Genomic DNA, 14558 nt, shown 5'->3' with positions numbered 1-14558 from the left:
AGAACCTTCAGGCTGTCCCTCCCTCAGGCAAATGATTAAAGCAGTCCACTATTAGCAGTCAGCTTTTCTCTTGGTCTTACTCCTGATCTAATGAATCTTGGGTTTCTTTCTGAATGGTGTCACAGCTGCAAAAGGAGTGGAGAATGCCGTTCCCTTCAGCTGTGTGATTGAGGATGTAACTTTGGACACCTAAGAATCACGAGGCCTTTTTACAAAAAGTAAGCCACATGCCCCTGCCTTGTTCCCTCGCCTGCCTTTGCAGGGCTTCACTGAGTGTTGGATGTCTTGTGAATGTCTTGGATCAGGCCTCACAGGTGACATTGGCATCTTTCTTCCAGGTTTTGAGGGGGCCTCAAGTGGGTGCTGCTATGCTTCTGTCTGCTCTTCAGAAATACTAGCTTTTGTGCTGGGAATTGCAGTGCAGCAGGTGATGTGGCTGTGGGATGCATGGGGCTTGCTGGGCATGTGCTGTATCACTGCTGCCCAGCGTGTCCCTGAAGCACTCAACATGTTACAAGGTACATGTCAACCAGCTGCCTGCGTGGGGTGCAGCTGCATCCCATCTATGCCATGTATTCCAAATATCTTTAATGCTGTGGCTCCAGTGAAGCCACCACGTTGTTCCAGTATCCTGGACAAATACTGGAAATCCTTAATATTTGGTAAGACCTCAACTAAGTTTTCAGGTGGAAAGCTTCAAGTTGGCCATGACAACCCACATATATGTAAGCCTTAGGTTGTTTTTTTTGCTTAATGTCTTATATGCCCATGACAGTCTGGACACACAGGGAAGCAAAATTGTAAGTGTATAGTCAGTCAACTTTGACAAATGTCTCAAATTGCTGCTGAATGAGGGGTGTTTAGATTACAGTTCTACAGTTCGGTACTGAAAAATTTCCAAAGTCTTTGTTTTGGATCTGGCCCTAAATAGGATGACCCATGTGATTATAGACCTGTCAGACTGATGAGGATCCCAGGCAAGAGAATAGAATTACTGATACAGGAGTTGCTTCAGTAATGAATTAAAGAAAACTAATGTAATTAATGTCAATCAACCTGGGTTTGCAGAAAAATAGATTCTGTCACGTTAGTTTGTAATTGCATCAGAGATATTAACTGTGGTTCCTAAAGGTAATGCATTCAGACACGTGTGAGGCATATGACTCGACCACACAACACTAAATCAAGGAAACAGAATGACACAGAGACAATGTGGTCCCCGGTAAATGCATTAAAACATTAGCTTAGGATGTCTCAAAACGTAATTTTACAGGAGGAATTGTTATTGCACGTTTTCAGCAGGATTCCTCTTATGCCATTTCTTGGCTGCATGCTACTAAATATTTAATACTATTGAAACAAACATCCAGTTGTCACGGATGCTTGCAAATGATACAAAGATGGAGGGAATAGTTAGGAATGAGTGTGACGGAGTGGGATATCCACCAAATGGGATCTCCCCAGGTGATGCTATGTCAAAAGGACTGACGGTTCATCTCTGGAAGGAAAACGAAGTATCAGCAGTAGAGACGATGCTGTAGTACATCTGCTTTCATACTTTCAGCAGCTGTGCCTGGGATCCTCTCTCCAGATCTGGTGTTAGCTCCAGAATATAGCAAAATAACAAAAGTCTGTTGAACTTCCAAAGAAAACGTTAAAGGGTGCTTTGATCACAGTCATTGCCTCTGTTCAGAAATCCCCTAAGAAGACTTTTCCATCTGGCTAGGCAGTACTAGAAGTTGAAGTTGGATGAAATTAGGCGCTGGGTGATGTCTCTTCCAACTCGAAGTAGTCTGTAATTCTTTTTCTAACAGATAAGCTGTGGTTCAAACAGGATGTAGCGTGGCAAAGTGGTGTGATTTGTTTCATTAAGAAAGCTGGATAAGACTATCACAGCTGAATCCCAGTTCCCAGAAGGTATTTGTGCTGCCACAGTTTCTCTATAGCCAACAATCACAGACAATTTAACAACTTGTTATATCCTTGGCTAACTGTAGATATGAAGTAGAGTTTGTCTTGTTTCAATTCTGTGTATTTTTTGAGTACAGTGACACATAAAAGATTATGAGCTGGGAGGATTCACTTTTGAATGTGTACTTGTACACTAACCTCACAAAACATTACTGCTGATATGCACTTAGTATTTTATTTAAGTGCAAATTTTAGGTCCCATCTCAAAGCATAGCAAATAGAAACTGTGATTTTTGGTGTCTAAGAAAGAATCAGGAACAGCATGGGAAATTTATATGGAGGAGTGAATATTGTAGAAAGATGCTGTTCTCTTTTTGTTTTGTATAATGCTGAATTGGTATTACAGATACGCGTATTCTGTGTTCTCATTGGAATGAGAAAATCAAGTTTCTCCATTAAGCATTTTAAATGTTAGTTGTTACAAATGACATGGTTAAGAACAAAAGCAGTTTATATATCCATATCACCCACTCCTGATGTTAATGGGAAGTAAAAGCTCCATATCATCGTGCGATCAAATGTAGCCAGGCAGCTGAGAAAAAATAGCATATACAGAGAGAATGCATATATTTCTGCAATGTCTTGCTGTGAAGCTATTGAAGATTAATAAGAGATTCCAGGGTAACAAAGCAAACGAGGAAAAGTTTTAGTTAGTAGCTATTCTGAAGAGACTCACTAAACACTGTGGTTTGATGATGTGTCACTTAATAGCTTCTGTAATGTGCTGGTCTCAGTACTAAATCAAGAGAATAGTGCCTAATGGCTGAATCTAGTATGACATCCCAGAAAGCTGTTGAAAACTGTTTGTATGGTAATTTCTACCAAGGAAATTCAGGGAGCTGAATGGATATACAAAAGTACTCATGAAGAGAAATATTTTCATGCGACATGTCAGGTTTTTGGGGATGTTGCCAAGATGGATCATTCTGAGTGAGGTGCTAGTGTATATCATTCCAGAGTCTGGAAACATACTAAAAAGCTGATTCTGCTTATCAACAGAGCAAATGACCACAAAAGACTGGTACTGGAAGATCAAAGAAGGAAGGGAGGAATTAAGTAGTTTGCAAGAAGAGAAGAAAGCCATCAGTTACTACAGCGTGAGTAACAAGAAGTGAGTTTGTTTGTTTCTGTATCGCTCAACTGAATTTTGCATGATCCCATTGCTTAGAGAACTGCTCCCAGCTGGTGTTGAGGTATCACTTACCACTCTACAACACTGTTTGATGTATTCTTCCAGTTCAGTCTGGGGCTAAATTGTGCAGGACAGCCCCAGGGAACTGTTTATCGGGGGACAAAGAATCCCTGCTGGACTGCAGGTTGAAGTGATCTGGGTAACTGGTTAGGAATTCACCCACTGTCCGAAGGTGAAATGGGGCTAACTGCAGTAGTGCACCTTCCTGTCTACCAGACTTGGCTAAAATGAAAGCCAACATCCCTATGTTACCTATTAAGCCAGCGCAGATGTTGCAATATTCAGATCAAAGGTCTACAGAGATCTGGGACATCTATTCCAGGCTCAGACATCTATTAATCCATCATACATGTATATATACAAATGACAGCTCACTTTACGTGAAAAAGAACCGTACACTGAGTTTGAATATATGAAAATTTCAAAGCAGCTATAAATCTAACGTTACATGCAAAACAATGGTGCTTCCATGTATTGAAAATCTTTCCTTCCTTTGTTGTGAGTCAAAAGTTTAGCAAAACCGTTGTATGCCAAATTTATTTGCAAAAGCTGGAGTAGATTAAAAAAAAAAAAAAAGCTGAGAGTAGCTAACAATAGTGATACATAAGGGATTGTCCTACTCCCAACCTTTAACATATGAGATAATATCACATCAACGTTGTCTCAGGAAACTGGTTCAGCCTCCTGCCCAATTAAGTTACAGAAAGGCAAGGCACAGGGATTTCACTTGAATTTTTGAGGGTTATTAAGAAAAATGATTGAGGGAGAGAGAGAAAAAATAGCTTTGTGTTCACCTTTTAGGAGCATTAGTTCAGTGCATACAAACCTTCATGGATTGTATGCTACAGATGTTTAATCATGGTGAGGTAAGCACTCAAATGTTCTGAAGTATCATGGCACCGTGAGTTTTCTGGAACTCCATGTATTTCTTGAGGCTGAAGTTGCAGCTCTAATAAGAGTTTCTACTTTGCCTTTCAGCTGTGAGTACGCACAAGGGCAGTCAGGTGTCAGATCTCTGCGAGCTGAAGGAGCAGCACTGTGCTGCTGGGTACCTATGCTATTTACATAGCGAGGTCTTAGTTCTTAATTGTGGCTTTTAGCTGGTACTGCAAAACAATTAAACTAATATATTGGGTCAGAGGAACCTTCTGAGCCCCAAAAGGTCAGGAGACTATTTGGGGATGGGTGTGTATTTCTTTTTAAGTAACGATGAATAAAAATAAACCTCTATTCGAAGTGTATTTTTAAATAACATTGAATAACTTGGAATAAAACACTTAAAAACAGACCGGCTGCCTTGGGATTGTCTCCTTGCCCAAATCCACTATAACTACATTAGCAGAGGAACTACAACTGTTCAACAACAACCAAAATGTTTCAACACATCTTTTATCACAGCAAACACGCTGTTTTGCTTTTTCACTTGGAAATTATTGATCTATTTTTGCTCACTGCTTTGAAAAAAGCTTCTTTTGCCTGTAGAGAAGTTCAGTCTGAAAGGCAAAATTGAAAGGAATCTACAGGCAATTGGAAAATACCTGCTAGAATGCAAAGAGCTTGTAAAGTTTTACTGCAGGCATCACTTGCAGGGTGCCTTTAGCAGAGGGACACACCTCGCTCTGCTCCCCCTTGGTGTTAGAAAATCAGGATTGTTTGTGTTCTTTGGCAGATTTCGGATGAGAAGAGGTTGAAGACCACTCCCTTCTCCCATGTGGGTCACTGACATCTGCAGAATCCACGCTTCGGTTACAAATGCAAGCCAAGCCCCTGGAAGAAAACGCCTCGAGGATGGGCAGCACAGAGGGGAGCTGTGTGGGCGAGGGCCGTGTTGGAAGGCGCTTCTCTTTGGTGCGGACACACCAAAAAAGTTTAGCGGGCGGCATTGGTGGCAGGGTGATGGTTGGACCAGATGATCTCGGGGGTCTTTTCCAACCTTAATGATTCTGTGAAAACACGATTCTGTGAAAACAAGTCGCTGTTCAGTCGGCTCGGAGCCCCTGAGCAGCCCCCCCAGACCCCCACCGCCTTCTTTCTCTCTCGCCCGGAGCCCACAAGTTTGGAGCACGCCGTGTCCTCATGTGGGGCCGCGCCGCGTTCATTTCGGAGCACCACCCGCCCCCTTACAAAACCATCTCCCACAGCACCACATCTACTCGGCGAGCTCCCTCGGGACAACTTCCCTCCCCTTCCAACCCCGTGTTTGGCCTGGAAGCCATAAACCCCAACCCGGGACGCCTCCCCCTCAGCTCCGCTCCCCCGAAAATGACGGCAATTACGGCCTCGGCCCCCCGCCCGCCTCCCGGCCAGCGGCGGGGGCGGCCCCGGCGGCGGGGGAGGAGCCGAGGGGAGCCGATCCGAGCCGTGCAGAGCGGCTCCGAGCCGTGCTGAGGCGATCCCAGCCCCGCCACACGCAGCCAGCCCGGGCAGCGGCTCCCCCGCGGCATGGTGGCCGCCGGCCCGCCAGAAGATGGAGGGGCACGTCCTGGGCTGGATCGTCCTGCTGTGGCTCGCAGGTAGGCGGGGGGCGGCCCCGACGGCTCCCGGAGGGTTTTTTGAGGAGACTTTGGGGGGGAGGAAGGGGAAATCTCCTCCGCCAGAGGGTCGGGAGCGATCGGGGGAACTTGTCCGCCGCTGTCCCGGCCGCGCAGCGCAGTGCAGGAGCGTGGGGAGGGGGCTGCCCTGCCCGGGCTCGGTGGGCTTGGGGTCGGGGCTGGGGTCAGGACCCGGCCTGTGGGGCCCTTTGTGAGCCCCGGACCGGGCCGACCCCCCGGCACGGCTCCCCGGGCCCCCCGGGCAGGGGGGAGCACAGCAGGGCTCCGGGGTGGGGAAGGGCAGGGGCTGAGCTGAGGGGAGGGGAGGGGAGGGCAGCAGGGGGTGGTTGTGCCTTCCCGGCCGGAGCAGCAGCCGGGCGCAGGAGGCTGTGGAAAAGGCTGCAGCAGGGCTGGCTGAGCCGGGGAGGCTGGCTACAGGCTCGGGGAAGCAGCAGAAGCAGTTGGATTTCACACCGCCACCGATGTATCCCAGAAAAAAAAAAAAAAGAAAAAAAAAAAAAAGGAGACCTCAGGCTCTTCCCTCTTCCTCTTCAGATTTAGGATTCACAAGCAGTAAATTCGGCTTTTAGTCATAACACCTCTCTCCCACCACCCACCCACCCCTTTCCTTGCTTTTTCACTCTGAGTCATCTTCAGCGCTGGTGCCTGCCTACTGCTCCCTTCCAGGGTTTCACGGCCTCATCTGGGGCTCATCTTCCCTCCCTCCCCGCCTCCCTCCCTGCCATTTGGCTGCTTCCGAATGTATCCCACTTCTGCGAGTTGGTCTGGAGTGCCAGCGCACCCACAACTACCGCTCCTTCCCTACTCGCTGTAGTAGCGTGCCGATAAATAGCATCCAGGGACTGGTAACGGGGCGCAAGGTGTAGATAAACACGTTACATTCCTCCTTCTTTTTAAAGAGCTTCGTTATCTGGACGTGTCTGGCCAAATCAGGACTCTTCCATCAAGCTAAAAGGCTGGGCTGTTGACACCTTTCTCCCTCCATTAGAGGCAGCTGGTGATTGCTGGCAGCGTCCGCCCTGTGGAGCGTGCAGGGTCTGTGCAGAGCGAGGTACCGCTGCGGTAGGAAGACCTTCCAGTCTCCTCTAGTCCTGGGCTTTGGCGACAGGACTGCCTGCTGCTGCTGCTGCTGTTGCTGGTGTCGACCGCAGGCAGGCAGAGGCTTCTGGCAGGCAACAGGTTAGCCGTGCGCTGAGAGATGGAGGCAGCCGGTGTCAGCTTGCTCCCCTCCAGCCGCTGCCACCCAGGGATAGAGCAGGCGCCACCGGCCTTTTTTTGTGGCTGAAAGAAAGCAAATAAGCAAAGGTGTGTGTTTGTGAGCGAGTGAGTGTGAGCGTGTGCGTGGAAAAGGGAGAGAGGCTGGCAAACATGGATTCAAGATTTTCTTCTCCCCAGTGGCTGTGCAAAGGAATGAAAGGTCTGTATCGAGGTAAGGAGCCCTAATCCAGCTGGAGCAGCGCTCTGCTCTGGGAAAGAGGAGTGGGGGCTGGGAGGTGGAGGGGCCAGGGTAGGAGACTGAGCCTGCAAGACAGGGAGGAAGCAGGGAGACAAAAGGGAGCAAGAAAGAGAGGGAGGCTCTCGCCCCCTGCTCTCCCCTCCTCCCTCCTCTAGGTGGGCTGAGAAATTTCTAATCAGCACTTGCAGTTCCTTTCCTCCCAGCAATAATGCCTCTCTGTCCTTTGTTTGTCTTTAATTTTTGGCTCTTGCGTTTATCTTTTGTTTGGTTTTGCATTGACTTCTTACTGCAAATTCAAAAAAATCCCGTGTGAAGTATGATGGGCTTGTTTCAGCTTCACTTCTGCCCTACTCTCCCACATGCCTAAAGCTTGTGTTTTAATAACAACAGCAAAAGGATGAAGAGCAGGTCATCCATTATACCTTCGTGTGAAGTGGTGTGGGTTGGGATAAGTGCAGGACTATTTGACCCAGGTTGGAAAAAGAAGGTACAGTTTGTCAAGTATCTCTAGGCCCCTCTGTAAAGCTGGTTCTCATAAACTACCAGGTGCTGCTTGACTCTGGAGTGAATTTTCCCCTCGCGTTTACCATCATTCTTATTAATGCAGTAATTTGTAACGCATTTAAAACTAGAGGGAAGTGTTGCACTGGAGACTGAACTCTGGTTTTACCCTCAGAACAGGCAGAGCACACTCTCTTTTCCTTTCAAGACTCAGCCTGAGCCTGGAAAGGTTATGGCTAGGGGACCGTGCACATTAAAATGTGACCTCTCCCTGTGAAGTCATTTTCCTCCAGTAATTTAGCACTCAGTGCCTGTTTGCTTTCTCTGTGCAGAAGAGCCACTGCAAAGCCATGGTGTAATACAAAGGTGGGTCGATTTACTACCCTGCTTTCCCCTCCACAGTTTGGAAGGGCAGGCAGAAGGGGCACAGTGGAGTATGGTTGTGCTTTGCTGTTCCCAGGCTGACTGAGCAGATTCCCTGGGAAGGCAGGAAAATGGATGGATTGTTTGATCTATCTTGATTTAAACTATTCATCTGACTTCCCTCGATTGGCTGCACCCAGCATAAGCTTAGTGTAGCTGGGAAGAAACCTCACATTTTCATTACTTTTTGTTCCTGGGAGATCACCCTGGCGGAGGACTGGTAGTGATGGAAATCCCAAGGCCATCTCAAGAACAGGTGTCATGGCTCACTGTTGCAAGGCTTGGAGAGACTCTTTCCATCTCTTGCCTTAGTTCTCAGGCTTCTGGTGGTGACCGGTTGCTGAGTGGTCGTTCTGGAAGAGCAAGAAAGTCCAAGTCTACTGCAGTCGGTTTGCAGAGTCCGAGCTGTACCTTAATGGAGAGTTTTTGTATTGAGGTTCTGTGCTGGGTGTGCAAGGCTGTGCTTTCCTGCGACTGCTTTGGTTTTGCACCTGCCCAGGTTAAGCAGTTTAGGAGCCAAAAGTCTCTGTTCTGCTTTGGAGCTGTATAAAGCAGTGCCGTCTGTCCAGCTCAGCTGACCTATTTAGGCATTGGTTTCCTGCTGGCTAAAAAAGTTGATGATTAGTGGCTATGGAGCTAAGAACACAAGTCTGGTAGCAACTAGACCAAGACATGTAATTAATTTCACATAAACTACTCAGTCTGCTGGTGATGGCTTTTGCTGGTTAATTGCATGGAGTGGATGTAACCCAGCCTGAGTAGGCAAGAACCTGTACAACGCTATCTCAGTGATCCTACTTGCTCTCTGTTCACTTGATTGCATCTCTGCATATCATCCCTGATTTCCAGTCTCAAAGCCCAGCCCTTCAATGTCCGAAGTTAGGCTAGATCCACATTTGAAAATGTGGACCGAGTTCCTGTATTCGGGGGAGGGAGGGGAAAGAATACTTACAATTGATGTGCAGTAGCCAAGGCACAATAGAAACAGATACAGCATCCTTTTACACGTTAGTTTATTTTGTTTGCAGAAGTGGTAGAGACCAGGAGGAGCCCCTTGACTTTTACCTATGAACATAAGTTTTTCTGCCAAAGCCCTTAAGCCCTTAAGTGTAGGCTAGGGGTTCAGGGCGTAAGGACTTTCTGTTTTCCCATATGCGTATCTGGCACTCATACCCATAAAGATGCATAAAATTCAGGGGTGTAATTTTGTAGTTTCATAGCATCAGCCATGCTGCCTCAGGCAAACGGTGATGTGGGCCAAATAATAGCAAAGGAAGAGATATGGCAATGCATGCATGGATAAGGAGACCCATGCTGACCTGAAGAACAACGTGTACTGCCTTTTCTTGGACTCTTACCTTATTCAGTAGAAGGATGCAGTTTAAGACCTATTACATTGAACTACGGTGTTTGGATTTGTTGTTATTTACAGGGATTAGTGCTTCTGATCAACTTTATTCTATTCCTAAAAGCTAGCTTAAGGCTATGTAGAGAAGCTAAATCTTCCTGGGATTCATCTAGGTTCAGGGAGGCACGGGCTTCTCCTTGATTTTCCAACTGAAAATCAAGAACCTAAATTAGTACCCTTTCAGTTGCCCTTTCTGTTTTTTTTATTCATGGAGGGTACTCGGGAAGATCAGTCTCACAAGGCTCCAATGTGCCCGTATGAATACAGCCCTCTATAATCACTCCCCGGAATTTTCTTTAATCACAGCTAAAATGTATTAGGGATAGTTTGTGTGTAATGTTGATTGCATCATTTGCATGCATAATCTGAGAATAGTTCAGGGAAAGAATCAGAGGAAAACAAAAAGGCAAATACACATTGCACGTGAGAAATAGACAAGAAGCATACGTGTGTTTCTGAAGGGTGATATTTTTAAGCTCTTTATGTGTGCATATGCACTAACGTACAAAAATACAGATTCCTTTTACTTTCTGAGAGTGAGGGTATTTGTGTTTTTAAGATGTTCTTGATTATTGTGGTCCTGCTTGTATTAAACTAGATGAAGAGCAACCGCAGTCTGCTGTCACTAAGCTTGTCATCCTTTTTCATATCTTTTCCTATTTTTTGGCTCCGTGATATAAACAACGCAGATTTCTGTCCTGAGGCTTCTGGTCTCTCATCCAGTCTCTCAAAGATTTTTGAGTTCAGCAGTTTCTTCTGGAACTAGAGGAAGTCCTAAGGAGACCTCTGTAATTCATGTGTGTAGACATAACTGGTAGGTGTAAAGCTCCCATCTTGTCTTCAGGCAGCCTAGCGTCTTCCTGGCCTTTTGGATGGCTGTGGTTACAACAGTGACACCTTACATGAATAGATTCTCTTATATTTTTTTTTTTAGCAGTGGAAATAACAGGTGTATAATTTCTCAGGGCAGCCATATATAATTATATACAATTTGACTTAAATAGATTGAGAGTTTCCACTGCTCCAGTCTCTGTCTGAGGCACTGGGTTGTTCTCAAATGCTATTTCTGGGAAAGGTCCGAAAAGAATACTTTAAAAGTTAATAAAGACCTTGGGATGGGATATAAAAGGTGCCAGATAATTTACTGTGCATCTCCCAAATGCTTTTGGAAAGAAGTCCTGTGTTTTCCCAAAAGCGGCTTACAAGTTTCTTTTCTCAATATAGACATCCACATGGGAGCAGGGTGGGGAAAGTTCGTCAGCTGAGAATTTGCTAAAGCTCAGCTAATCATTTATTAAAGCGGAGCCCGGCTTGCCAAGCTCATTAATCTCATTAACAGGGAAGGAGGGCTACAGCGCACAGACAGCCGAAAGCACTGTGTTTACCGAGCGGCGTACTTCACTCGCAGGGGGAAGCTTTAAATATTCCCCGTGTCACTGTTTTGTCCCCGAAGCTGAAGTAACGTGGTGAGTCACTTGGTCAGCTCACGTCATGCGTCGACTTTGGCTGCAGACTGCGTGGGGTCAGGCAGAGCTGCCAGATGTAGGTCTGAGCGGGACCTGTTCGTTTTTCAAGGTATTTGTCGTGCCTCTCAGGCTCACGTGCAGCGCCGGAGGCACGGCCCTCTGGGGACGAGGAGGTAAGATGTCACCAGGAGAACCGCGTGGTGACTTTCTCTGAGTGCTGTGCAGCCCTCCCTGCTTCTGCCCCTTTGGCCGTGGGAGCAGGAGGCCCGGCAGAAACGTCCCAGCTGGTGCTGCTCGAGTTGTCTCTGCCTGCACCTCAGGGGCTGCCTCTCCTGTGGCAGCATGTTGCTGGGACCCCAGTTGCCTTTCATGGTACTCTGGAGAACATCAGCGTTTGGATTTGGGTCCAGGCACTTCTATTAAAACTCACAACGTCCCCTGTGCAATTTCCATATAGCACAAGTGCTGTATGCATAATGCCATGCATCATTATATGCATAATATAGCATTCCTCTTGTGGATGCCGTAGCACCCCTGTGCACTGCGAGCCTTCGCTTAGTAGTCCCCAGGGTCAGATTGTGCCTCGATTAGTAACTCTTTGTTGCTATCAGTGACTAGTTTCTCTCCCTCAAATAAGCTTTCTTCCTAGCTGGTGCCCATACTGTGTGTTTATCGCCTGAGTGGTGTTTGCAGGCTTTGTTGTGATTTATACTGTGGACGTTGATAACTTGCTGAGATGAATATTCAGTGTTGGTGTAAGCTTCTCACTTTACTGTGGTTCTGACTCCTTCTCATGAGGCCTTTCCCTGCTTCTGCTTTTCAGGTCTGCGGCTGTCTCCATCTGGACCCGCCGTTGTCATACTGTTGGTGTACTTACTGTTCTCTCTGCATTAAGCTCCACTGCTTTGTCTCTCTGCCTTTTCCCCCGATCCTAAAGACTTCCCCTGCCATTTCAGTTCTTTTGCTAGCTTCCATCTCCTCATCTCCAGCTTCTGGAACGGGTGGTTTATTTTCTGCTGACTGTTTCCTCTCTGCATGTTTTCCTCATCTCCTGCAACCTGGCTCCAGCTCTTTGAAATAATTTTGACCTAGGCTAAGACACCTTCAGCTTTTTCCAGCTGGTTCCTTGATTATCATGTCTACTTATCCTTTTGCTTCCTATGCTTATCCTAATACTTCACTATGTTTTATTCTTTCCTGGTATTTGCCCTTCTTTCCTACTGCTTTCCCCCAAAGCCTTGCTTTGTCCTCAGTCTTGCATTCCTCCCTAAGCCTCACCTAAGCCCAGCAGTCTCTTGTGATGCAAAGTAAATGCCCTCTTTTGCTTTCCTCTTTAACATTTCCTTGTGTCTTGTCCTCTTTTTCAGTGTGCACTGCTCTGGGCCTTGGGGTATAGCATAGCTGCGTGTAGGGAGCTGCTGTCATACTGAAACTGATTCCCTTTTCCCATATGAACTGTTGCTGTTGGGCCCCGATGTTCCTCAGCAGCAGCGAGCAGACCCCCTTTACAAACTTCTTCTCTCTCAGATGCCCCACTTCGCTCCTGGGCTGTTTCTGTGCTTCCACAGGCTGGCACATCCAGGCTTGGGAAAGTGTCTGTGTGTGTTTGCAGCGTTGTGTAAGTGCTGCCTGCAGTGCAGGAAGCAACGAGGGGCATGTGTGGGAGGCTTCGGACATTGTGCTGCGGGTAGATGGAGTACCTCACTCCCCCGAGTGCTCACTGCTGGCATTGCTCACCGTCTCTTGGCTTCTCCCGAAGCTACACAAGGATGTGGCAGCAGTCCTGTATTTATTTCATTCCCATGTATCTTCTCAGAAGCCTTAATACATCAGCTCCAGGCTGCAGCTTTCCTGTCAGCTGGTAGATAAACATCACGTGTCGAGGTCCATATCCTCCGTGGGAATGTGAAAAGCTTGAGTGTTTGGGCCATTTTTCTCCGCACCTCCCATGTGGAGCAATTTTTCTTAGTGCTACATGCCAGCCACAGCAGGAGCTATGCGCTTTGGATCTACTCTTTCTTGCATCTCTAGTTTGGCAGAGCAAGCAGCAGTGCCTGGGCACCGGGGCGGTGTGCAGGGCCGGCGCTGCGTGCTGCCCGACCTTCAGAGAGGAGATGTGATGCTGTCATTTTATGCACGTGGGGAGAGTGATGCTGTGATAAAGTGCCGTAATCTGCTCTTCAAGCAATGTTTTTTACGATGCTCATGTTTTTGTCTTTTAGCTGAGGTGGAAGGGTTGCAAGTCACCGTGCCTGAGAAGAAGAAGGTGGCCATGTTGTTTCAGCCTGCTCTGCTTCGCTGCCACTTCTCTACTTCTTCCACCCAACCAGCGGTGGTGCAATGGAGGTATAAATCGTACTGCCAGGACCGGATGGGAGAAGCTTTGGGCATGGCGACTTCTGGTGTACAGACAATGAGCAAGAGGAACCTGGACTGGGATCCCTACCTGGACTGTGTGGACAGCAGGAGGACGGTCCGCGTCGTGGCCTCCAAGCAAGGATCTGCCGTTACCATAGGGGACTTCTATAAGGAACGGGACGTCAGCATTGTCCACGGTAACTCTCCTGCCCCCGGGATGTGTGATGGGGGCTGGAATTGATCCTTGGCAGTCTGGGGTACTAGAGGCTGGCAGTAATTGTTGAGTTAACTTCCTTATAAGAGTTCCCTCCCCTCCAGCAGACTTTCCTATGACAGATGTTTAGGATTCAGCCAACCAACCCTGGACCCAAAGGTCATTTCTTTTGGTGCTGCACTTAATGCTGCTCTATGTAGGTTTCTAACCTTGCTACAGTGTTACTTTCCCTTTGATGAAAACTAAGCTTTTTATTCCTGGCTTCTGCATATTGCTCTGAATATAGATTTTTCTTCACACAGGGGCGCCAGCAAGAGAGGTATAATTTCAGTCTCTATGAGCTAGATTTTTCTTCTTACGAACTCCACTGATTTTTTCAAAATAAGAAAATTACCCTACACCTCATATTCATTTAGCTCTAGACTTCACCAGATCACCTCATTGTGAACCTAATCTCTACACAGCCTTGGGTAGTGTGGGAGAGATTTCCATGGGGTGAAGCCAACGTGGGTGGAGATGGCGGGTGGCAGGTCCTTAAATGTTTGCCCTGGACTGAGTCTGTGTGAGAAACCTTGCCCTGTCACATGTGTAAGGCTTCTGCTCTGCTCAGGAGACCACCTAGCCAGAAGTGGGGGCAGTCCAGGGCCCCTTGGTGAGGGTGAGTGCTTTCCTTTGTCTCCATATGATCTCTTTGGCAGATAACTGAAGTGCTGCAGAGGAAGAACTGTTTAATCCCTTCTTGAATGGCATGAATGTGGTGATGGGAAGGCAGAGTAACATTAGTTATCCCTTCTGCTTTCGGTGCTTGCAGAGTGAGCTTCCTCTGTGGCATTACTTGTCTTCCCGTTTACTGCCACGGAGTCCCACATCTGTGTATTTTTTTGTGAATTTCTTGATATTCTGAATGAGGTTAACCACTCATCTTCATAAGGAAATTAATTGGATTTGGGACTCGGAGACAGACGCACTCCACCAATTGGTGTTGGAGGGAACCCCTGACTTTTTGTTTTTGCCTTT

The 14558-nt window shown here is 47.1% G+C and overlaps 1 protein-coding gene across 6 annotated transcripts in view; it reads left to right on the top strand.

The window, feature by feature from the left end:
- Positions 1-5456: 5456 nt before the first annotated feature.
- The window catches only part of ILDR2 (immunoglobulin like domain containing receptor 2), a 34570-nt gene continuing 25468 nt past the window's right edge, over positions 5457-14558 (top strand). For 4 of the 6 annotated variants that reach the window (XM_068692220.1, XM_068692217.1, XM_068692209.1 and 1 more), the window contains exons 1-2: positions 7069-7144; positions 13192-13524. In XM_068692220.1, coding sequence (XP_068548321.1) covers positions 7084-7144; positions 13192-13524 — 394 coding nt within the window. In that variant the 5' untranslated portion in view covers positions 7069-7083. Of the gene's footprint in view, positions 5677-7068; positions 7145-13191; positions 13525-14558 lie in introns of those variants that run through there. The other 2 variants (XM_068692213.1, XM_068692227.1) reach the window with 2 other exon arrangements.

This window comes from Anas acuta, chromosome 1, assembly GCF_963932015.1.
Source record: "Anas acuta chromosome 1, bAnaAcu1.1, whole genome shotgun sequence".
Taxonomy (NCBI): Eukaryota; Metazoa; Chordata; class Aves; order Anseriformes; family Anatidae; genus Anas; species Anas acuta.
Note: the sequence above shows the minus strand (reverse complement) of the source record. Positions and strands in the feature narration are given on the sequence as shown.